General features: G+C 39.9%; 3 protein-coding genes and 1 non-coding gene across 4 annotated transcripts; 2 read left to right on the top strand and 2 right to left on the bottom strand.

The window, feature by feature from the left end:
- Positions 1 to 2,372: 2,372 nt before the first annotated feature.
- Positions 2,373 to 4,099, bottom strand: LOC112568009 (transmembrane protein 218-like). The gene is made up of 3 exons (XM_025244991.1): positions 3,870 to 4,099; positions 3,198 to 3,300; positions 2,373 to 2,747 (listed from the first exon to the last, which is right to left on the bottom strand). The coding sequence occupies exons 1-3, from the start codon at positions 3,974 to 3,976 to the stop codon at positions 2,661 to 2,663; spliced, it is 297 nt and encodes a 98-aa protein (XP_025100776.1). The 5' UTR covers positions 3,977 to 4,099; the 3' UTR covers positions 2,373 to 2,660.
- Positions 4,100 to 4,286: 187 nt separating this feature from the next.
- On the top strand, positions 4,287 to 4,360 carry Trnai-gau. Its single transcript has one exon. It is a non-coding gene; the product is annotated as a tRNA-Ile (tRNA).
- A 988-nt stretch (positions 4,361 to 5,348) lies between these two features.
- LOC112567985 (zinc finger protein 708-like) lies at positions 5,349 to 16,463 on the top strand. The gene is made up of 6 exons (XM_025244949.1): positions 5,349 to 5,715; positions 7,133 to 7,415; positions 10,060 to 10,152; positions 10,483 to 11,230; positions 12,153 to 12,184; positions 12,605 to 16,463. The coding sequence occupies exons 2-6, from the start codon at positions 7,146 to 7,148 to the stop codon at positions 13,511 to 13,513; spliced, it is 2,052 nt and encodes a 683-aa protein (XP_025100734.1). The 5' UTR covers positions 5,349 to 5,715; positions 7,133 to 7,145; the 3' UTR covers positions 13,514 to 16,463.
- Positions 16,464 to 18,719: 2,256 nt separating this feature from the next.
- LOC112567995 (galactose-3-O-sulfotransferase 2-like) lies at positions 18,720 to 22,497 on the bottom strand. The gene is made up of 4 exons (XM_025244971.1): positions 21,886 to 22,497; positions 21,259 to 21,471; positions 20,457 to 20,574; positions 18,720 to 19,817 (listed from the first exon to the last, which is right to left on the bottom strand). Exons 1-4 carry the CDS (start codon positions 22,171 to 22,173, stop codon positions 19,186 to 19,188), a joined length of 1,251 nt encoding a protein of 416 aa, XP_025100756.1. The 5' UTR covers positions 22,174 to 22,497; the 3' UTR covers positions 18,720 to 19,185.
- Between the last annotated feature and the right edge of the window lie 2,186 nt (positions 22,498 to 24,683).

Here is a 24,683-nt window from a genome sequence, read left to right as displayed (position 1 = left end):
ACAAAACATGTTGATATAATTTATAGGGTAACACAGCATTCTTCCCCTTAACATATTGTAATGTAAATTTAGCCTGCAATAAACTTTATTTTCTTGGAATTAGCATAGCTGAAGAAAATTCTGTTGCAGCCTGAAATTTCTGTTGATGTTATGCCTAAATCAAAAGCTATGTGTCCATTTACGATTTGAAACCTTTTTCATGCCTTTCATAACAAGAACAAGTCTTTCAGGTTCTGTATCCGGTGGATTTCATCTTTGTTAAAATTTGATTTTAATTTGGATTCTGTACAACAAAATGTTGGACAACCTCCTTCTTCAACTTTGTCATCATGCTTGGAGCAAGTGTTACATGTAAAATAGAATGTAGCTTGTACATGCAAATATTCAGTAAATTAAGAGCTCACACATAACTGTTTTGTTGCACAATGTGTGTACCAAGAGTCAGGTGCGTAGATCCACTAGCTCTTACTAACCTTAGTTGTCAACTAAAATCTTAACAAAATATTAGCAGTTTGCCATGCCTTAGCAGTTTTCTAAAGCTCAAGTGAAAAAAGATGATTTTTTTGGTAGCATTCAGTGTAGAACTACTTGGAGTTTTTATTATATTTTCCCTAGTATCTAGGCTTCCATTAGCGTGGGACTTGATACAAATATTTGTAATCATTGTTTGCCATATAAGCCATGAAATGCAAGATAAAATGAGAAGTACTATTATATAAATCATGCTTTGCCTCGCATCTTTTCTCCTCTCCCTACCTACCCCTGAAACCTATGCATGCTTCTTTTACACATTAAAGTTGGAAAATAAAGATTCTATGAGCACAAAGGTGATATTCTTATACCCAGGGGCCATAGTGTAGAAACTGAAGCAACTGAAACTTGACTTTTAACTATGGACCAAAAGTGTTGCAGGAGCCTGTAACTGAAAACAGGTGTGGTTGGTGGCGCAGTGCCTGTCACTATAAGTGTAAGAATTTGATTAGGTGGATTCACATCTTGTCCTTGACATACTTCCTTCTGAATGTGAAACCTGTTTACATGGCTGTCGGTGGTTTTCTACACGCACTCCAGATGTTCAACACTGTGTCTGTGTGCATGCTTATGAAAGTGCGTTCACTGCCTACCCATAAAAGGTATGTGCTCATGTGCTGGTATGTATTTCAAGTGATTCGAGCCCAGCCGGTGCTGGGAAAAGGTGCTATATAGAGGCACTCTGTTGTTATTTATCTAGGAGACTGGCTGATAATAGAGATTCCTTATTTGCATGCATTCCTCAGCTATGGCTGCAGAAGGCCGTAGGTACCAAGCAGAGGTAAAGAAATCAGGAGATTCAGATGCATCTTTGGATCTTAACTTTGACCCCTGGTGTATATAATGCAATTAAATTTGACAAGGTTTTAAGCTCATATACAAATGATACTATCATGAAATCATCGGAATATGTATCTAAAACTGAATTTTGCAACTATTATATATTCGAGAGAAGGTGGATTTCTGGATAAAGTGCTGAACTTTCATAGCGTGACAGAACATGTTATGAAGTGACTTCTAGTGCAAATTTTTGCTGTTAATTGTAGTTAGTGCTTTTATATTCAAACAAGTCAGCCTCAGTAAAATGTATCATATTAAATTATTTGATCTTGCAGAAAGTTAGCCCATTTGGTGAGGTGGAGATTTGGGGGGGGGGGTGTTGAGATGAATTTTGTGCTTGTAAAAACTGGGGTACTGCTTTGTCCATTGGTTGGTTATGAAATGAAAAGGAATGTTGATTCAAGACTTTGCTTGGATTAAAAAAAAAAAAAAAACACCACTCGGATGTTAGATCTGTATGTGGGTGTGTATGTGTGTGTCAAATATACTGCATTTTCCAGTTTCACTGGGCGTCTGAATCCCTCCTGTGACTATATAGTTTAAAAAGGCCTGTTTTATACGTATACACAATGCATGTACATTTTTATAAAATGTGGGTTACAGTGATGTTCAAACACTCACACTTATAAGACTTTTGTGTAATCAAATGCAACATTTCTTGATTTGTGTGTGGCATGTCAATAATAAATATTTTCTTTTTGCTATATTGTCAATTAATTTGTTTGCAATTTCTGATTGCTTTCCTGGCAGAAAGTGATTCTAAACCACCACCATTTTGCCCTCCAGATACCCAATTACATTCCCTAAGAGATGGAAAAGTGCATTTGTAACGTTTTTGAACAGGACTGTGTGCACCAACAAGCAGAATAGTCAACTGGAGAAAAGAATAGCTCTTTTCTTTCCCACTGCCTCTGAAAGTTTCTTTTTCATTTATTCGCTCTTCCACATATACTAATTCTTAACAAAAATGACAAATATAACTTTCAAAAAAAATGTTGGAACTATATTTTTATTTTCAAACATTATAAAACGTATATTTACAGCAGTAAAGTTTTAGTATTTTCATGTACATTGACATGTACACATGCAAATGCCTTGAATGCTTTATGGGGTCTCCTAACACTACTTTGCTCTCACATGTGCGCAAATAACACACAGCTGCATTTGTTTATGAGATTGTGAACATGCTCATGTATATTCCCCTCATTGTCACATTTTTTTATTGACATTATTTTATTTACGGACGCAACCTGCGCAGTCTCTTGGCCAGTATGGCTCTTTAGCATGCTTCACCAAAAGAGACCACCACCTACTAAAATGGAAAGAGCCATTACTGCAATCAAAGCAGATCTATATACAACTGTGTAGTCATAAACCTGAAAAAGACAAGAAATATTTAACTCACTTCATAGCAAAAACAAATATATGGACATTAAGCACTGTCTTTTAGTTTGAGGAAAATATTTCTATTCCCTCTTCATTTGTGCTGTTCCAAATGCCAAACCCAAATCTGTCAATTTCTTAGATGCCATCATAACTCTAATAATCCTTAGCACCAGGCTCTTTCAAGCTCTTCTAAGTATATATCCTTTCCACGAAAATGTGCTGCTTATTGAATGTTCTATTTATAGAATGCACTTAAAGCATCTTTCTTTCATTGATGCTATAGTGTTTTAAAGCATGTCTGTCTCTCACAAGAGCAGCTCCAACTGCAGTTCAATAGTTTCTATGGCTTCTAAAGTGGAATGTTAGTTTAAATTTCAACGAAGCAGACTTATATCAAATTTTCTTATCAGTATAAGATGCTTTCTTGCCATTTCACTCACCACTGCCTGCTGATCTGCAGTTGGAAACTGTGGTTCCCTTGGTATAAACACTAGGATAATAGTGATCACTGCAGCAGCTATCAGTAACAATGGCCCAAGCTTCCTGTGTTATAGACAATGCAATGATTATTAAATATCATTTATTAAACAGAAGAATTTATTAAATCTGCAAGAAGATTTAAAAAATAGTATGTTATGCATTAACTGTTTGCAAATGAAAGTATTACAATTTTTTACTCCATAATGCACATATACACCAAAAATACAAATACACATGAAAAATAAAATATTTAATCTCTGTAAAAAATATGCATGGCAACACAGCATGCCACCAAACATACTGTTTGCAAACTTTCCTGTCAACCTCATCAAAGCACTGCTTTCAAGCCCTGGCGCAAAGCATGAAAACAGCAAGAAAGTCTATCCAGCAAACATGAACTAATTCCTTTCAAAGCAAGGATTCAACCCACAGACTAAAACAAAGCACATATATATATATATATATCCTTGTACAACTAAAAACTGTCTTCCATTTAATGTATACATTGGTGTCATTTTGACATTTCTTTCATTTGATCGAAAATATGAGAATGAAATCAGTTGCACAAAATACTTTAATATTATATATTAACACACAGCTGAACTGAGCAATACAATCAAATCTCTACTCACGAAATATTTGTGGACGCTCTTGAGATCAGAAGACATAAAAACAAACACAAAATCCATATGAATGCCACAATAAACAGTCCAATACCCACTCCCAAAACACGAACCATATTACAGTTTATGAAGGTTTTTTAAATGGTAAACAGAATAAAAAATTGCAAGTCCCAACAGCGTCCTTAGAGTTCCTTGTAATGGCGGGGCCCAGCGTACTAGTCAAAGGCAGCGATTGGTTCCTTGCGATTATAAAATTAATCTGATAGATGTATAGTTTAAAGTAACATGAACTAACGAAGTCGAAGGAACAGGTATAGCAGAAAACAAAGACATACCGATAAAACAGTGTAAAAACGGGGGAAAAGAAAAATAAAATCGATAAGATTTACAGAATATAAGGTTAAAAGAAAGGCGCCGGACCGAGGAGGCCCATTAGCTCAGTTGGTTAGAGCGCCGTGCTGATAACGCGGAGGTCGTGGGTTCGACCCCCATGTGGGCCATCCTGAACATTTTCACTCAGCGCAACACCTAATAATAAATTAATTTCTCTTTTCTCCCACGTCATTATTTCTAATATGTAAATTTTATAAATAAATAATCTTGCTTTTTTTCTCTGGAACGATATGTTGTCATATGCAGTCTTCGAAAGAGTCTCAGTCACAGCGTGTTCGTAGGATATAGACATTCCTGACAATTCTTACATACTGTGTCTAATATGTTCGCATCCTAAAGGTCAGTAAAGGATCGATGTTACGAAAACGCAGATTTCACAAGAGTCGATAATGAACAAATCCCAACAATAATCCACCTGATTTTGATGTTATTACTGCTAGCTCTACAGTTCCTTCGCTTTCATCCATATCATTCCAATCGAGGTCGCTCTCACCTGCAATACATCTCTGCGACCAGGGATACATCGCTCTTTCTCTCTGTCAGTTCATTGGTGAAAGGCGCGCGCCAGTGGATGCATACATCGAACGCACTTCAAAACTTTTACACTTACCACCAGCCTATTGAAGTTTATCCGACAAGGATGTTGAAGTGACTTCTGCTACTCAGCACATCATGACGAGAAATCAATTTTATTTATTTGTGTCTGCGACAGGAAAAGTGGAACAGCAATAATGGTGCGTCTGTCAATCGTCCTAACAATTACAGCCCAAGACAAACCATTTTATCCTCCGGGGTCCCTCTCTCACACACACCGACGTACACAGAGGCTGAGGAATGAAAACTAAAATAATGAAGCGTGGGACACTGACCACATCTGCAAACTTTTACAAAACTAAAACGACTGTTGCAACAAATAAGTGTAGAATTTTTCCTATCAAACCAAAATGATTCTAATTAGTAAATAATGATCTGGGGGAGGATAGCGAGATCGAAGATAAATTAACTAGAAAAGAAAGATGGAAATAGAGAATAAACGGTATAAATAGGTAATCAGCATCAAGGAAAGGCGTGAAGAAAAACAAGCAATGAACAATAAATAAAATGGAAATAAAAACGGTCTTTAGGCATGAGAAAGTTGTAGCACATAAAGAGTCAATATCGTTTGACTGGACTATCTGCAAAATCGACAAATAGTTCCAAATTCGCATCAAGCCGAACGAGGAGAATACCATTTCCGGGGATTTAGCGTCTCAATGAAACCAGCTCGAGAATATACTCAATTAAAATGCTCCACATTGTATATTCCTTTTACGCTTATTTGCTACAAATTTATTATGGAAAATAGTAAATTTTGGACCTGACTATCTTCACGTTAGTTGTGAAGGTTTTTATTTGTGGAGATTTTCTATTTTCTTCAAAGAGACAGTTGACTTCCCGTCTTTGGAATCCAGTTGACTGGTCGGTAAGAAACTGTTTTAAAAGTTTTAAAATAAGTATTGCTCCTAAATTACTTGTAGGGAAAAGAATACGCAAGGATCATAGCTCTTTCCGTTCACAGATACGGTATCAACAATTCATCTGTTGAATGTTTATGCGCTCGTTCTTACCGGGCGCTTAAAATAGGTAAAGCTTGGCTGTCTCCAGTTGTATCATTGTCTTGTTTACAATGTTAATCGATCTGAGGAACAGAAACACGCATATATGCCATGCCTTAAATGGCTAAAAGTAAGGTAATTCAGAAACATAATCACATCCAATTATTTCAAGCAGCAGTTTCACGTCTTGAGCAGACGACCAGTGTTGCAAAATCGTTGAACATCAATCAAACTGTATCAAGTTGAATTACTTGTAATTTGACGCACTACCCAAAAGTAAATGTGATGGCATTACTTTTAAAATGTAAGTAATTTTTAAAAGTCCAGCTGCACTTAGACATTAATGCATATTTTAGATTGACATTGGATTGTCAAAAACATTAGGGGGGTGTGTCACCTTGCCACCCCAATGACACTACTCACAACTCTTGTGGCATTAAATGCATGACTGTTTAAACTTCTTACCTTTTTCTAAAACTTATGAATGCCATATTACATTTATTATAAGTTCTGTAGTATCAGATGTTAATAGGTGCATTGTTTTCCTAGGCATTCAAAAGCAAGATAGATAATAACAGTCATAGCTGACCAACTCATGTTCATGGAAAGTGAGGCCTGACTTTTTAAACTGTCACAGGTTTATTACTGGAATGATAGATTATAGTAATAGCTTAGGGCAATAGTGTTCCATTTGTTATGTTTTGGTTATGCAGACATGCTCAGTGTGTTGAATACAGCTTCCATTATTTGTTTAAAATGTGTTTACATGTTTAAAATACAGCTTCCATTATTTTTGGCAGACATGTGTAAATGTTGGAATTTGTGAATGCATGTTTGCATTTTACAGACAGTAATGCATGACTTCTCACCTCTGTTCCAATGTATCAAAAAAGGGCATAGAGGGAAAATGTGTGTATGTTTGTGCTCTACATTTTCTATAATAATGTCGTATAATACATGTTAAGATGAAAAAAGCCTACACAGCTACATTCAGCTTGTGTTATGGGGATTAGAAAAGAATAAGGAAAAGGTATTATCAGAGTTCCTATATGAGTATTGACCATATGAACACTGATTGTAAGTGGTTACCATGGCTAGGTTTTTGTTTACAGCCCCGAGCAAACCTTGAACCAACCAGTTTCCGTGTGCTTCATTATCATATACTAGCCACAAGGCTGCAAAGTGGGATTTATTTATTTTCTTTTCTTGCAACCAAAAATTATTTTGTATGAATGTGTTTGCTGTCTCAAGCATGATGCATGCTTGCATTATTCTTGTCATCAGGCAGGCATCAGCCATGGAGGGGGGAGGTGGAGGCCATTATGTTGGCATGGCCATGGAGAACCACTTCGATGAGTTCTTGATGTCCTTTGGGATGGAGCATGTCCACAACGTGCACATGCACAGTGCCGCCGCAGCTGCAGCTGGCACTCATGGCCACCCTCTGCCTTACCCAATGCACAGCAACAGACCCATGGCACATCACCCAGTGCCCCCAGCCAACTATGCACAGCTCAGACATCCGCACCAGGAAATGACTCCCCAGCATCAGCCTGTCGTAACACACGTAGGTTGCTCATTATTGTATTTGTGTTGAATGTATGTTGCCCATTCAACTTTTTTAAACTTGGACAGTTAAACTGTTAAACAGAGAAGCATGCATGAACACAAATACATGCATGCACACCCACACACATATGACATTACTGTTTTCCACTTTTCACAACAATAACTATGATCTTCAGCCTCAGAATCAGGTGTTATCATGAGGAATTTGAGACGTGTTGATATTTCTTTAAAAAGGAAGTATTTTTACATTAAAAAGAAATAAGTTTTTGAATCAGTTTGTAATTTTTGGTGGGAAAAGTTCAAATGATTTATGTTAAGGCCATCTTTAAATGCTTTGAAGCTGTACTGACTTAGCAGGAGACAAAATAGAGACTTGCTAAGGGATTTTGAGGAAATGAAATTGAAAAGGGAACAACAGGCCTTCACAAAGTTGGAAGAAACTGCATACATTTTTCCATTTTTTGCAATATAAAGAAGGATAGTAATTACAATACATGTATCTAAACTGACCATGTAAAATGTAAGACTTTATATTTGTGTTTTTAAAAGTTGTTTGACTTTGAACACTTTTAAAAAAGTCAAAGCTTCAGTTAAAGTACTTTAAAGGATAAGAAATCTTGTTTTTTATTTCTCAGTTTAAAGTTCATGGCATGCTTCATTTTGAATAAATTCATTTTTTTTCTTCTCTTTATCAAAATGTTAAAATAGTTTAAACTAATATCACCATCATTGATTTTAATTGCTTTGAGGCAAAGTTATATGCTTATTAAACCAACCTTTGAGGGTCTTTTTGCTTTTTGGTAATGATAATATATTAGATCTTTGTTGTTAAACTTATGGAAAAGCTGATTTAAAATATTTTAGACTTGAAATAGTTTAAACTAGTGGCTGGTTGAGGGAAAATATGTGAAAATTTTTCATTTTTACTTTCTCACATCTGACAATTCATTGTCAAGTGATTTCGACCATTTTAATACTTGACCCATCAGTAAGATCTGTATTATCTGCTATGACTTTCTCAATATTTAGGGCACTGTTAGGCTGCTTTTAGCCCCCGAAGTGGTACACAGGACTAGTAAAGAGCTGACACTTTTCATATTGTTCTGCAAAGTGCCAGACCTAACATGATCAGACCAAGTTCTTTGTATCAGAAAAAACCTGCACCTGCATCCATTTTATGACTAGATATCTTACAATTGTAAGTAGTTCTTTTGAGTGTTAGAGTATCAGTGGTAAAAATGTAGGTGGTCTTAAAAAAACAAATGTGCTTTAGAGACACACACCTGAAATATATGTCCTGCTAAGAAAGCCTTTGGAGTTTAACCCCTTAGGGGCTTCTGTGCATTATTGTTGTAGCAAATACACTTCACTGAGTGGATAACAGTGCAGTTCTGCAACTGATACATATAAATGATGGATCTGATGAAAATTACTTCAAGACTACGAGATGCTGTTGTCTGAATGAAAACGCAGTAATTCGAAATAACCATCATGGCTGAATAACAGTCGCCGGCATGTTCTTCTGTGTTCTGTAGCACCAGTTTTTCTTTATGATTACTATATCAACACATCATTTCATTTGTAATTGTATTTCAAGTACATAGCATAGTGAGAAAAAAATAAATGAGGCTGCAGACAGGAGTGCTTTTCTGCATCCTCGTGGGATGTCTTTGTAACGTTAACCCTGGTCTGGCATGTTTTATGCCTTAATACTGAGACTTTTCTTCTCGCTTTCCGCAGACCAACATTTCAGACTAAGCATGCTGGACATGCATATTACTTGCCACCTGTCTTAGTTTGTCACGTTGTCACCTGTCACCTGTCGCTTCTTGCCACTTGTCATGTTACATCTAGTGCCACTTATCGCATCTTGCCGCCAATCACATGTTAGCATCTTACCAGATCTTTCCTGATTGCCACCGTCTTTCATAACAACGTATGCAGACACTGTGACCCACCTGCAAACGAATAAACATTCGCACATAGACCAAAGATCGAGAAGTAAACAGGTTGGCCAGAGAGAAGACTGGGAGCTCATTCGCACCAGCGCTTTGTAAGGCTTCGATTTTTTTTTTTTTAAGAACGCTTGGAAACTTGTAAAACCTGCAAGTGTTCCTTCCCCTCACCCCCTCCGCCGCCAAATTGTTTTCCCTTTCTCTTCTTTTTCTTCATTTCAGCGCTCTTTTGAGAAGGGAATTTCTAATTTTGAAAACAAGATTCTGGTGTGGAAATGAGCTGGCCGAAGTTTTGTCTATAATTGTTTTATGGGGTGGAGGGTTGGAATGAGTTGCAAGAACTTGTGCTCGCTCCCTCTCACATATCTGCACGTGTAAACATGAAAGGAGAGAACGGTCATAAGGCTAGGTGTATAAACGCTTTGAAGTTACACCGACACTGACAGTGGAGGTAATTTTTCCCCCCAGGCAAGAACAAAGCTTGGCGGTCTAACGAACACAAAAGGCCGGGGGACCTGCAATCAAGTGAACTGGTGGGGAAGGGGAGCGGGTGCATGGAGAGCACACGTTTATAAAACTGGCCATTAGGAGAGAGCCAGGTTTAAACAACCCTCCACACAAACTGAGCGAGTGATTTTCACTTCCACATTGCCAACAGTAGTCAGCTCTGTTTTTCTTCATACGCAGGCTTCCGCGATGGCTCAGGCCCACATTCCACTCCAGAGGTGCGAACCGCCCCACAAGACTTGGAAACCGGATTTAATGTCACCAGTAGCTGAGGCAAGCACCTTTATTTTTTATTTTATTGCATTAAACATTATTTTTCATTCTTTCTTACTTAGCTTTTGTAGGTGGTCAAGTGTCGCGCAAGACAAATTATTGTTGATTGATTTTGGAAATTGTATGACCTAACTATAGTTTCTAGGAAACCATTTTTGTCATGTTTTACATGAAAAATCCCCATCATCCGCCATTGAAACGTGCCTCAGCCCTTCTTAGTAAACCAAATTTTTCTCTTTTTCTCTCTCTCTCTCGTTTTAATTGTTTCTCTCTTGCTGTATAAATACTACATGTTTTAGAAGCAGCTAAAAGGAAACAGTTCTTTTAAAGGTTCAGGAGTTGCAGCCCCCCTTCCCAGCTCGGCAGAGCCTGGAGCTGCCCTCGGCCAAAGTTCTGGGCAAGTCCTACGTCTGCGACATCTGCTCCAAGGAGTTTGCCACCTCCACTGCCCACCTCAAACACATGCAGAGCCACTCGGGCGACAAGCTCTTCCATTGCAGCGACTGCTCAGCCACCTTTTGCCGCGCCAACGACCTGAAGCGCCACATTCGCAAGCACACGGGCGAGAAGCCCTACAAGTGTTCCGAGTGCGGGGCGGCGTACTCTCGCCCGGACAACCTCAAGGTTCACAAGAAGACCCATTCCACCGCCATGCCCTTCAAGTGCCAGCACTGCGGGGCAGGCTTCACGCAGCAGGGGCACCTGACCCAGCATATGCGCACGCACTCAGGGGAGATCGAAAAGGCCCACAAGTGTGACGTGTGCACGCAGGCCTTCTCCCGGGCCGAGTATTTGAAGGCCCACAAGCGCGTTCACAAGTCCACCAATCAGTTTGAGTGCAAAGACTGCGGGGCCAGGTTCTCCACGTCGTCCAACTTCAAGCGGCACAAGCTCAAGCACACGGACCGGCGCGAGCACCAGTGCGAGTACTGCAGCGCCACCTTTGCCATGCTGCACCACCTGGAGCAGCATCGCCGCATCCACACAGGGGAGAATCCCTTCAAGTGCGGCTGCGGCCTGGCGTTCTGGCGGGCCCGGGATCTCACCACACACCGGCTCAGAGACAAGTGTGACAAACGTGAGTTTAGGAACCATTTGGAAAAATGCAAAAGAGAAAGAGAGAGAAGATGTCAGACCCATTGTGCATGATACGTGCATCGTGAGAAATAGGGTGGTCAGGTGGCACAACGGTTAAATAGAAAACATGACACTTAGCTTAAAGTTACGGGAAAGTTAGCGAAGATATCGCTATCATGAGCTTGTTGCAACAAAAAAAAAATCTTTGGCTTTTTAATTACTTTAGCTGAAGAATAAATTTGTGGGCTGACCTCGGTTCTAACTATACTGATATCATTCAACCCTCCCTTCGCAAGTGAGAGGGCTTCAAGCATATGTCGATAAGATGTTGCTTAGTCGTCCTGCCTACTTTTGTGACTTTCGGTGTCGTGGGCACAGCGGGTATTCTGCATGTGACATCTGTTTGTAGGGCTGCTTTACCGTGATATATAGCCTTAGTTACTGGCTCGGTGTAAAACGTCGACTTACCTCAGGCAGATTTTCTTCTTTATCAAAAGAGAGATATCCCCGTGTTCTCGACGGCTTTGATGAAACAGGCAAACTACAATAACCTTTGGCCGCAGCGTGCAGCAGCAGTGCTTAAGGACATGAGTAGAAGGGTTGTCAAAATGTTCAGTGTAAGGACGCTTTGAAGTTCTTCCGACGGAGACAGCAAAGAGGTAGTCGAATACAAAGCGACTTGGACTGAAGTGCTGATCGGAGTGGCTGGTGTCTATTCTTTTGTGAGGGAATAGGGAGGCGGGGGATATTTAAAAAAAAAACAGCATTTGAAGCGGATGAGGGAAGGCACAGTACTTACAAAACCAATTTCTTTAAAGAAAAGTTATGAATTGGAGTTATACATAAATGTATAAAGTATACAGTTCAAGGGATACTTTGGTTTTAGTAGCATCATGCTTATCATATCTTCTTTCTTTCTGCAGCAACTGTGAAAGAAGGCAAGACAGATGCTGAAGTGAGTAAACAACTTTTTGCAGCATATTTTGTAGATTTTGTGCAGTTTCATGTTTTGTAGCTACATCTTCTCTAGTGTCCTAAGCCTTGCTCAACCTTGTCAGCGTCTTATACTACTTTGGCAAATGTTTGTTTTTTTCTGCATGTTACAGCAGCATATAATAAAAAACATTACCAAAGTGTGCCAGAATGCTGATTGGCTAGGAAGAAACATAAATTTTTTTTTTTTATCCTAACTAAATGGTTATGGTTCAATTGAATACCATTAATGCACCTTTAGTCACCAAAGTTTTGCAGCAATAATAGTAAAGTAAGGGTTAGAAAACTCAAAAGATGACAGTAAAAGACAATTTTGGCTTGCTTTGTTGGCACTAAATAATCTTGTAATTGAGGTCTTTTTTTTTTTTCTCTACCCCCACAGGGGAAACCAAAGCGAAGACTGCCCAGGCGAAAAAACTACATCTGTGGCATCTGCTGGAAAGCTTTTGTAAAACCCTCTGCCTGTCGTGTGCACCTGCAGAAGCACATTGGACAGAAGCCATACAAGTGTGATGAGTGCGAAATGAGTTTTGATCGGCCAGCTGCCTTGCGGCGGCACAAGAACAAGAAGCACATCAAGTACTCACTGTACAAGTGTGAGGAGTGCCAGGGCATGTTCACTACCAAGACTCTACTGCGCGCCCATGTGGCCAAGCACTTGCGGGTGCAATGCAAGCTTTGCAGCAAGGTCTTCCGCTGGCCCAGCAGCCTGGAGTCACACATGAAAAAACATGGGAAAGAGAAAAAGATGCTGAGGTGCCAGAAGTGCCAGTCCTCTTTTGACAATTCATACCAGCTCCGCAAGCACGTCCGAACACACCACAGTCAGACATACTCATGCCCTGAGTGCGATGCAGAATTCCGGCGGCCCATTTCTTTTGCGATCCACATGAAAGTCGGCTGCATTGCAGCATCCGAGAACCAGTGCCAGGAATGCAATACAACTTTCAAGAGGAAGTATGAGCTGAGACGACACATGCTGAAAATTCATGGGACAGAGGAAATTCCTGTGACTGACAGCCGAGAAGACAGAGACATCTCCAATGCAGATGAGACATCAGAAACTTCACAACAGAAGGATGATGAGTCCTCCGATAAGGATGGCTCACAGAACTTAAATCTGGATGAGTCTGAGACAGATGATACATCCAGAGTGTACAGAAAGCAGAGAAAGAAGACCAGATTGACCCAGTCATTTATATGTAGTGAGTGTGGAGAGGACTTTGAATCACAGAAAGTGTTGCAGGAGCACCAGAGTCAGGCAGACTGTGAGTGTACATCCTCTGAATAGGACCTATACGGAAGTATGCTGGAGGACTTCAGTGTGTGTGTGTGTGTGCCAAGATGATTGAAAGGAATATCTTCAGTTGAATGTAGATGAGACAAAGTCAACAAGATATATTTTGTGTTTGTGTACTGTGTTGTCTTCTTATAGTTCAAGTGATCAAAGGCAAATGGAGTCAAATATGAAAAGTGCTGGCACGTTGATCAAATATTAGTTTGTCACAAAAAGACATGACTTTTTGAGGGGAGAGTGTTTGTGGTAGGGAATTGTGTATGGAGTGTAACCTAAATTTTATCATCATTGAAGGGAACAACCATTGTCAAAACTTTGGGCTACTGAGGCATTAACATTAGAGCATACCTACTTTTGTGGGTAAGTCCTAAGCTCTTTCTAAAAAAAACGGGTGAAAATTACAGGGTTTTATATAATATGCAGAACAGAGTTGTTCACTCAGATTTGGGGAATGTGCTATCTTGTAACAAACTAAATTCAAATTTCTTCAAATTAATTTTATGACCTCACCATACCTATCCCATGTTGCTGTTCTTTGTAATCAAAGTTTTATGCAAGTTTTCTTTCTCTTCAACCATTTTTAGTGGCCCAACAACTTATAGCAGCTGTTGTTGCTCAGGGAAAACCTCAGGGACTGTCGGGGGATGCTTTTATGATAGTAATAATAAAATGATGATAATAAATAAATCATTAAAAAAATTATTATCACTGGTAACGAAAAGATCTTTGCATAGATATTAAAAGAGCAAGTACAAGACAATGTGTATGAAAACAAGCGGTTTTATCCATAATATTTCAATGTTAAAGAAATTCGTAGGATGCTATATGCCATTATTGATATGAACTGCATATGTTGAATAAAAAAAACATAGTTTACTTGGGTAGCTATTTAATTTATAAGCCTTCTAGAAAAATGAAAAATTCTGAGGAAGTGAATCAGTAATTTGTTGCATAAGAAATCTCCCAAGTCAGGGATTATTGTGACCAAAAAAACCAAGCATTTTATAGGAAAAGAGATAGTAGTTTGATAGATAGATAGGCATGTTTGCTTCCTAAATTGCATTAAGTGTAGGCAAGGTTGTCTTTATTCACTGCTATTTGGGCATAACAAGTTTAAAAAGTATCACAGTGAATGTTGCAAAAATAAATCTATTATGTACACATCCTGTGTACATAAACGTGCTCATACTGGTTGCTGATCACTCTAGCTGGGTTGTGAACTCTGTGTATTTTTTCCTTTAAGAATGAAATAGATTCTTTCTCCAACAATGATTGTTCACATGTATCAGTTGTAATGCTGGTCATAAATTTTTTCTATTTTAACATTTCCAATATATTTCTTACATGACACATTACCTCAAGATATATTTATGAAACAGCGTTTAATGGATAGTGTCGGCATCCCAAGTCTTTGCAATAAACTGATTGCTTCTTGATGTTCAGACAGTTCAGGCAATTATTCCTTTTATGCAGTTAATGTGATGCTACTACAATCATGGTAAAGACTTCCTGTGTGCAGTTTTTAACTGGAAACATTTCTTTTCAGAAAGCCATTTTTGTGGTCAACAATTCTTGTTCTTTGTTGGTTTTTTTTTCCCCTTTTGAATTTAATTTGAAGAATGCAGAGTAATCAGTAAAGGCATGCATTATCTGAGCTGTTGGATGTATTATACTGATTGTGGCTGTAGGTGAAGGAGCATCCATAGCTGTAACTAGACAGAAAGTGTAGCCTGATGTGTGGCTTATGCTGTATTGTGCTTCAGGTCTTACTAGTTTATTAGGATATATCAAAACTTTTTATGGGTGTATCTAAATATATTTTTATACTATTTCATTACTATTCTGGTATTTTTTCAAATGCAAGCCTACTTAAGAGTAAGAACCCCTTGTTTACAGGTATTAACAGCCTCAATATTCCCATAATTTCTTTCTGTGACAGCACTTTTGCTGTAGGATAGGTGTGTAATCTGCATTTTCATGCTACTCCTTAAAAATTGCAATATTCTGTTTTATTTGTTTACAAAATAACTGATTCTGCAGGTCAGGTGGCAATCCTCTAGGTTCTCTCATTTGGTTCCCAGTGTTGTGGTATCAAAAGTTAGTTTGTAGGTAAATCGCATATACTGCCAACTCAAGCACTTTCTTTGGTGTAGTAATACACAAGATGACCAAGATCATTTTATTAATCATGAAATATAGTTATCCCTCTCACTATAAAAAGTAAATAACAATAAGTAATAAAAATATGGAGATCTGTCTTCCTAACCTGGGTAAAAGTTAATAGGAAAACATTTGCATATTCACATTTTGGTAAAATTCTTTTTTTTTTCTTATTATTATTCTCAGGTATTAACCATTGCTACAAAGTACAATGAAGGGCATTTTATCAGTGTAAAGAATGTTCTCAGGTGGGGTTTTTTTTTTGCATTCTACATTTTATCCATGGCCTCAACATAGATCACTAATTAAAACTCATTTTAGTTATGGAATGTTCAAGTTTAAGACTTTTACAAATATTTTGCAACCTCAGCCTAAGGTGAACAAATGAATCATATTTCCCTTGGCTCCTTGATGTAGCTGGTGTGAGAATGTATATACATGTATTTATTGTTGGTTTCAGTATGAATGGCTTCATGTACCACATTTTTTAGAATGTTTAAAGATCAAAAGATTGAACACTGTGTGTTTCATTTTTTTATTTTTAGAAAAAGTAATTTACTTTTATGTGTGGATCATCTAGGTGTGAAATTTTTTAACCCTTTTGGGAGCAAGAAGACTATGTATGACATGGTCTGTGTAGCAGATGCTGTTATGTTTCATGTTTCCTTTACCAGTAATCCTATGTTCATACCTTATGGATGCAGTATGCTTTGGATTTCAGTTTCAATTTGAAAAGGTGTCAAAGCATTGATAGTTATAAATTAAAGAATGATGTTTTGCAATATTTAGATGAGAAGCATACTTTTCAGAGTGAGCTAATGAGAGAGTGAGAGGTGCAAAAGGAGCCATAGCTAGTATGTATTAACTTTGAATTTATATTTTCCTTTAAATGAACTATATTCAGTCATCAAGGTTGTGTGCTGAAACAGAAACAGTTCAGAAAGCACTATTGAGGAGGGACTTTTTCCTGGAAGAAAAACTTAAGACTCACGGTAACTGCATTAAACTGGCTTGAATGAGCAATCAAACAAAAAGAGTTTTGCAATCATCATCATCTTCTTCTTCATCTTTATAATCTTGTCCCCCCAACCCCCAGGTGTGCCTTTTCTAACTAGGGCTGAGCTGGCCTAACCCTTCCTCCTCTGTTATCCCTTTCTCTGACTGCTCTGACTTACTGACTTCTTCACCTTTGTTCCTTTTCGGTCAGACTGTCTCCCTACTCAGCAGTCATTTTATCTTTTCTTCCCTTTTGTTTTTACCGGCTTTTCAACTGTCACTTTTTCCCATAAAACTTTTCCCCTGGTTTTCTCTACTGCTTTTTTTAGGTCCCCTGTGTTCGTCCATTTTTTGATGAGAATGGAATCCTGGAGGTCGAGGTCCCTGATGGGTTTTTGGCTCATCGTGCCAACACCTTTCTTTGGTCAGACTTTCTTCTATGCGGAAGGTTGATGAAGCCCACATTTCAGTGGGTTGCAGAGGGCCTACCTCAAGGAGATAAAAATAAAATCTATACCAACAGACATTTTTTCTTGCCTCCATTGTCTTTCATGTCCGAAGAAGAGGATTTGCGTGATAAGTGTGCATCATTTATCGTCCCAGTGCAGAAGCGCAGAGTCTCATGACTGTTGGATGTCCACTGCGACGTCGCCCGTTACAAGTCTGCTGCCGATTGGCCTCAAAGTTTATGGGAGCTGCATTGATCAGCATACGCCATCGACAACTGTCACTGTCTGGGGATACGGTGACTTAATTTCCATCCCAGTTGACATGACCTGTTCAAGGGAGTTTGGGAATATGGCTGTCGTGGTGCCTATAGTGGAACAGGCACGTCGGATGGACGGAGAATCTGTTCTCGCTAACTACGCTCTCGGCTGCTCCGCCATCCACGCCGACACCTACATGTACACAATTCGCTTAAACTAAACTGCTGATGAAAAAATATGAGCACTTAGCTCCCATTAAAGGCGCGTAAATGTGCATGCCTGGCTAATTGTCTAAGACTCTGAGGCGTTCCGTTTATTAGTCAGCTTACCCAGTATCAACTACCACACAGTCCCCCGCTACCCGTGTTGCATATGCAACTTTGCTTTCACACAGACTGCTGCTTGGAGTAGAATTGGCCTTTGGCTCACGGACGGAGGACCCTTTCGATGATCTGCAGAAGAGTTGGTGGTTGGCATGGACCGTTAATCTTTGTTGCTTATCGATGGCATCGCACACAAGACTCGAGACATGCGCTGGGTGGTGTTGAGATGTCGGGGTTTAGCATCTAGCATCAGCCCGTGTTCTCCCCCACCTGATCAAGGCATTTCACCTCTCCCCTTATGTCGAGAATAACCTTTCCTTAGAATTAGCTTACCTGTTCGGCTATGTGCTCACGTGGACCGGAAATCACGTAATCGTGATGTTAGTCGATTGTTATATCCTTATGTTCTTTCGTTGCATGCTGGTACGGTCTGTCCTCTCCATGATTTCTCGATTAGTAGGTGACTGTAGGTCTGTCCTGCCATCGAACGTCAAAAATCGAACGAAGCTCGTGCAGTTTTATGGAAAGTTTGAAGTGGTGATTGAGCATCTTTTGGTGCGCAGTTTCCTCGGTGCCTAACCCGCCTTGTAGGTCCTGGAGGGGATTCCTTGTCCAGTGACAGATCACTCAGATGATGCTTACCAAATATTCAAAGCTATCGGTGTTTTTGAGCAATGTACCATCGATGTTGATGCTGGGGTCCACTGCAGCTGGTAGCAGGCTGGTACAACAGTTCAGTCTTTCCTAGGCTGATTATAAGTCCGAAAGCTTTGAAAAACTCAGAAAACCTGTCAAGCATCAGCTAAAGATATTTGTTTGTGTGCCAAGAAAACACAGTCGTCAGTAAAAAGGGTTTCCTGAATGAGTTTGTTGAGGTGCTTTGCATTCAACCGCTTGAGGTTGAATAGAGAGCCGTCCAGACGGTATCTTCTGTTGACTCCCTCATGCATGTTATGGACATTCATTCATCTGACAGCATGCAAAAAAAGAACAGGTTGAACAAAGGTGGGTCAAGAACATATCCATGTTTCATACTTAGTTATGGCGAATGCTTCCTAGAGGTCATCGCTGCAGAGGTCCTGACCTGTTAGGTCATCGTGCAGCAGCCAAATCATCTTCACAAACTTGCGTGAACAGCCATATTTTGCTAGCATAACCCAGAACCATCTCTGTTGACAATGTCAAAGACCTAGGTCACGTCTATGAAGACCAAGTCTGTTCACCTTTTAAAAAAATTCATTTCACGCAATCTAATGGATATGCCCCTTCGATCTCTAAGTAGATGAAGTGCTCAGGTATGCATGAGCAGTAACGAATCATTCTAACAACTTTCAGCAAGTATTAGGTTGACACTGGGTAGATCTCGCGCCAGCACTGGGACTTGCTGGACTATCAGACCTGAGTTCGAAGTTCATTACAATCGCGATGAAAAAATTTTTCACACTGACGCAATCCGATTACATGTTTCGAAAAAAAACTCTTACAACAAAATTCCTTTTTTGCGCATGCTTTGTCTGTTTTGTGATGTCAGCTGACGGAAATCCTGGGAAAGAAACTCACAATCGGCACTTGTCACAATGAAACAGGGACTATATCTTGAAGCCGCGATTATCCGAGTCGCATTGGTTCCATTGCCTCTTCCGGTGCAAAACTCCTCCACGTCTGTTCTCACGCGATTGAAACTTCTCACTTCGTCCGCAAAATTGTCGCCTTCGGCTGCCACCTTCTGTCGGAAGATTCTAACAAAATGTTCGTACAACATGAAGTCTGCTAAACGCGTTTTCCGGAAGTTTTCTTTCTGCGCAGGCGTAAGGTTGTACTTCCGGTGTTTGTGCTTGTTGGAAAGATTAATATAAAGAATGTCTTTGAAGGACCATGACAAAGTCCGTTTCAGAAGAACCAAGGACTCGTTAAAGAATTCTGCAATCATTACGAGATGAAACAGTCTGTCGAGAGAATTGAGGTAACTCTGGAGAAAAGAGCTGTTCCGAAGTTGGTCGAAAGGCACCCCGAAGTCGCAAGACATTCGATTGCTGATCATGGTCCCGCAACCCCGCAGTTCAGCATCCCACTTTTCTAGATTGAACAGAATCGTCTGGATAGGATCATCACCTGCGAACAAAAACAAACAAACAAACAAAAAAAAACTTCTGAGAAGTCATAACCATGATACAAGTTATAAAAATTAAAGTGGGGTGCGAATTGTTTTCTAATGAAGGCTCAGTGCAGGATACTGTTTCTCGAGTATGGGTGAATCTCCAAAATATCACCATGCTAAATTAGAAACTCAACGAGTGTTTCAAATACTTGCTCATGCTCAATTTATCTTTCTTTTTCTGACGCCTTGCTCTTTCTCGCTTTCTTTCTCTTAAACTCTCGTTAATCTCTTGTTTTTGTTTGGGTTTTTTGTGTTTTGTCCTTTCTGTTTTTGTCTTGTTGTTTTTGTTGTTGTTTTTTTTACTTTGTATTTCATTCTTTTCTGTCACTTACTCTTCTCCCTCCCTTTATCTTTCTTACTTTTCCAATCTCCATTTTTCTTTTTTTCGTCTTTTTCTCTCGTACGTACACGTCCAGACATGAAAACTTGTAGGTTCGAGAACCACAAACCATTCCTTTTATTGTTTATATTTTGAAACAACCTTGAACCTTTATTTTGAAACAAACTTTAGTGCTGGAAAGATGAAAAAAAAAAGTACACTTTGAGGAAGCAGGAGCGTGACATTTTGATTACATGGTAAAAACTTCTCTCACCTGGAACCATCTGCAGACGCTTGATATGGAACAAATCTCGATAGTAGTAGAAGGCTGACACAAACTGTTCAAATGGCTGCCTAACGATGGCCACATACTTTGTGTCCCTAGGCAGCCACTGAAAAATACAAAGCTGAGCTGGTATCACTTTTGGTCTCTAACAAACACAAGCAGTGAGTACAAAATCACAAATACAATCGGAGGCAGCGTTGATAGTGGTTAGTGCGTTCGAGACCTAATCGAACTTTAGCTGTAAGTCTCCCCCTCCCCACGTGACCGCTTCTCCGTAAAAATGGGTGATGATTTTTTTATTCAGGGAAGGTGTAAAGGCGAAAGGAAATTGTGGGATTCCACCTTTCACATGTTTTGCCTAGACACGGTATAAACCACGTTCACTGACTCTACGACCTCTATAGGCTATGGAAACTTCTACACTTAAAGGGAGAGAGAAACAGTTGGTGTTCAGTGCGTGACAAGCGCTCTACTAATACACACATGTTCACATGGGCAAGTCTTCTCTTCTCAAATGTCACCTCACTGATTGGGAACGCTTCATTAGCAAATGCTCAGACTACTCTCGCATTTGCCACGGCCTTCAGCCACATCAAAAGTTCAAATTTATGGTCAAGCCACCAGTTCTTTCTAAATCATAAGATATATATATATAAATGTAACAAGTTTGCTAACGTGCTAACAACTTCGAGCTTAATTTCGAGTTTGACGGGCTACCCGTTAATTTTCCTTCACTATCTCTCCCCACCCCGCCCCTTCTTGCCCCATCACCACCACTGGCCCACTGCACCTGTTTGGCGGCTGTGTCGTTAAAGACGACGTGTGTAGCCAGGATGTCGTAGTGACCAGCGGTGCCGGGGACCAGTGGCTGGACTCTGTTGGCCCAGTCCGAGACTCGCTGAGCGATCTGAAACCCGTTGCGAGGCAGCGCCACGTTCAAGTCGTGGGTCAGTGCGAATCTGTACAGGATGTTCGTCACAGTAGTACTTCCGGCCTTGTGCACCTATATCACACAGAAGGAATCGTCTACAGGCTTATTTTGACAACAACAACAACAACAACAACAACAACAAAAAGTCCGAGATCGCAATGCTTATGGTATGTGAATGTCTGCTTGTGAGCATGATGAACGTGAGAATGAGAGAAGGAAAAGAAGTCAACAGTGACGAAGATTCACCCTCTGTTTCACTTTCTTCAAACATTGAATTTCGAATGAACGCATGTTTCGTGAGCTCTCACAAGACCGCGATATGCAATAGTGAAAAGGCATCCGTTCGACAGCCGTAGGTAACTATAAAGAAACTGAAATTCCAATCTTTAAAAAGTTTGTAATGTCAATGCAAAATGTACCGAACAGATTTTCGTAATAAATAAATAAGGCAGCAAGATTAGGTTGTTCTGTCTTGCTTTCACTCACTTTCAAAAAGAAGACATGGTTTAACTCTTTGCCATCTGCCTTAATCTCCTGCAAATGGAAGCAAGACTTGAGCCCACTCGTGCGTGCTTCTCCTTCCTCCTTTCCGTTCATCTGTTCCGTCCTCGACTGACCGTCACCCCAAACTCTGGTGCCATTCCATTGCCCGTTAGCGAACCGCACGCGCTTGTTCAAGTCTTTCGGTTGTAAGGACCATAAGATTAACAAAGCGAGAACAGCAGCAGAAAGCCTCAACAGACAGTTCTTCAACAATTTTAGCTTCGCGGCCATCGTCGTCAAGTGATTATGGGAGAGAAGACAGAGAACAGTGTCGACTTGGGATCACTTTTGTTGATTCTAGTCGCCAATCACTGAAATTTTGTTCAATGAGCACGCATTTCTTCTTTTAAAAAAAGGGATTTAATGAAATATAATCGCTGGTTATGCATTTTAGACCCGCCTTCTTTCCCACTAAGCTCTTTCATCTCCATCATGGCAGGTGTCATTGCGCAGTTGGGACATTCACGTGTGTGGTCGAGAGGAGGTGGATGCGGGCATCTGACAGTTGGAAACGATAATCGATATTTTAATGTCTACTTCGGGGGACATCAGCTATTTACGGCCTGTCTTACAATGCCACTGCTACCTTTTCAACCAGTCTTAATCTGTGTTCACTATTCACAGTACAACTATCTGTATTGATATAGTCTTCACTGTTCACAACTTCATACACAGAATGAGATGGTGCGTGCCCTGCGTTGTGTCTAGGAAGTTAAGGATGAATTGAATTTCTGCTCCTGAAAATGATGAACTGGCGTGAGAATGAGACAGAGAGAGATGACCATAGTCGTAAATACTTTGTGTATCATGTCAAACATAGCAGGCCATCATGTTCTAAATAATGTAGAGCAGGTGCGCGCGTGTCAGTCTTTGAGTGAGTGAATTCTTTGCATGAAACATTTGATACTTCATATCTTTATTGTCATTGATTTCATCATTATGACATGGAAGAGTTTCACAACAATAAAACAAAGCCGAAAAAAACCCCAATATATAAGAACGAATATTTCTTTCTATTCAAATCCAGGAATGCATCTGTGATCATCAGACACCAAATGTATGTATGATCATCGTGCATTAATGCTTTAACTGGAGGTACACTAACATATAAACACATATTCTGTGTAATACTATAAACGTTTAATCCTTTTTTTCAGACATATTCTTACGTCCACAATAACCTAGGTCAACGGTGGGGAACGTTCGGCCCGCGGCCATACTGTGCGGCCCGCAGCCATACTATGCGGCCCGCGAAATCATTCATTTTTTTGATGATGCCCGGCCTGGGCAACAGCTGGTGAGACACGAACTTCAGTGATCTTTTAACTCTTTCATCGCAACATAAATTTAAGTGAAATAAAATAACAATGTAAATTCTGAGGGACAAGCAGAGAACATACTTCACGGGATTGATAGGACATATATGAGTACATGACGGGACAGATACTCGCGCTTCTGATTGGCTACCCGCAGCCTGTGTGGATGATTTTTGTGACCACGAGTTCGTGATGTGACTGTGCATCCCAAGCCGATGGTAGACCACTTCCGGCTGGATGTCGGCTGTTGAGATGTGTAGCGTTTTTCGACCATGTCTCCTGCAGCAGCAGCAGTAATAAAAATAAGTGATCTTCGACTTTGCTGTTTACCTCAGTGTACAGATTGCCTTCAAATGTCCAACATTTTCCCGAAAAAGCTTTGCCTGGTAAAAATTCGTTTGGTTTTATTAGTTTATTTGTGGGGTGCATGCTTAGAAAGTTCCTAGAGGAGACAGTATATCGTAACAAAACCTTTTATTCCTAATAGAAAATTTTCTGTTTGTCTGTGCAGTGGAAGTACATTAATAATAATCATCATCATGATGAGCAGTATTTCACGCACTTAAAGCGAAAAGGCGGATTGTGGTGACTCAAGCTGGAGGATGTACATGTTGCAAAAGTGTTAACACACCGTGGAAAAACTACAGCTTGACCAAATGTTGCAGGCTAATTTTTAAATAGATAATTTTGTATGTCACGCAAATGATGTTTGAAATATCAAAATGGTCCTTCCCTAGGTTAATGGACGTGCACAATTAATTTTAATTTGTGTTCACTGAAATTGTTTCGGCTCTAATTTTACTTGCTTCAGTTATGCACTAGTAGAAATAGTATGATCTTCGTTCCTTAGAATACCTTCTCTGCTCTCTTTGTATTAGATGTTTGAAGGAAACCATATTATTCACCATTAGTTTTATCTATAGAAATGAACTTCATCTTCAGTAACGTCTGTTTTATTACAGGCTGTACAGTCTGATTGTACTGTTATATCAGGGTGAAACCACCTCTTATAGGCATTAAGACCTCAGGTTTGAATCTTGCTCTCACTCTAGCAGTGCACCCCTCAGCTCCATCGTTACGGCCGCCTTTTTTTGTCTCCACGCCTACAAAAGGGGTCTTCTTGATGTTCCCCTTGAGCTTGGGGGGAAAAAAAAAAAACAGTCACATGAAGCACGATCAGGTGAATATGGAGGGTGTTGCAGCACGGCGATTTCTCGGCCAGGAACTGTCGGATGCTTAGGGCGTGGTGTGGGCAGGTGCGTTGTCGGGGTGAAGCATACACCCTGAGCATCCGGCAGTTGATTTACTTCTGCTCATTACCTACACAGTAGCAAATCCTCTGTAGAATGTACACAAGGTGGGGATCTCTAAACTACCCGCTATCATAGCTCTGCCTTTTCCACTTACACGACTCCACAACGCTTT

Source organism: Pomacea canaliculata, linkage group LG7 (genome assembly GCF_003073045.1).
Source record: "Pomacea canaliculata isolate SZHN2017 linkage group LG7, ASM307304v1, whole genome shotgun sequence".
Classification (NCBI taxonomy): domain Eukaryota; kingdom Metazoa; phylum Mollusca; class Gastropoda; order Architaenioglossa; family Ampullariidae; genus Pomacea; species Pomacea canaliculata.
Note: the sequence above shows the minus strand (reverse complement) of the source record. Positions and strands in the feature narration are given on the sequence as shown.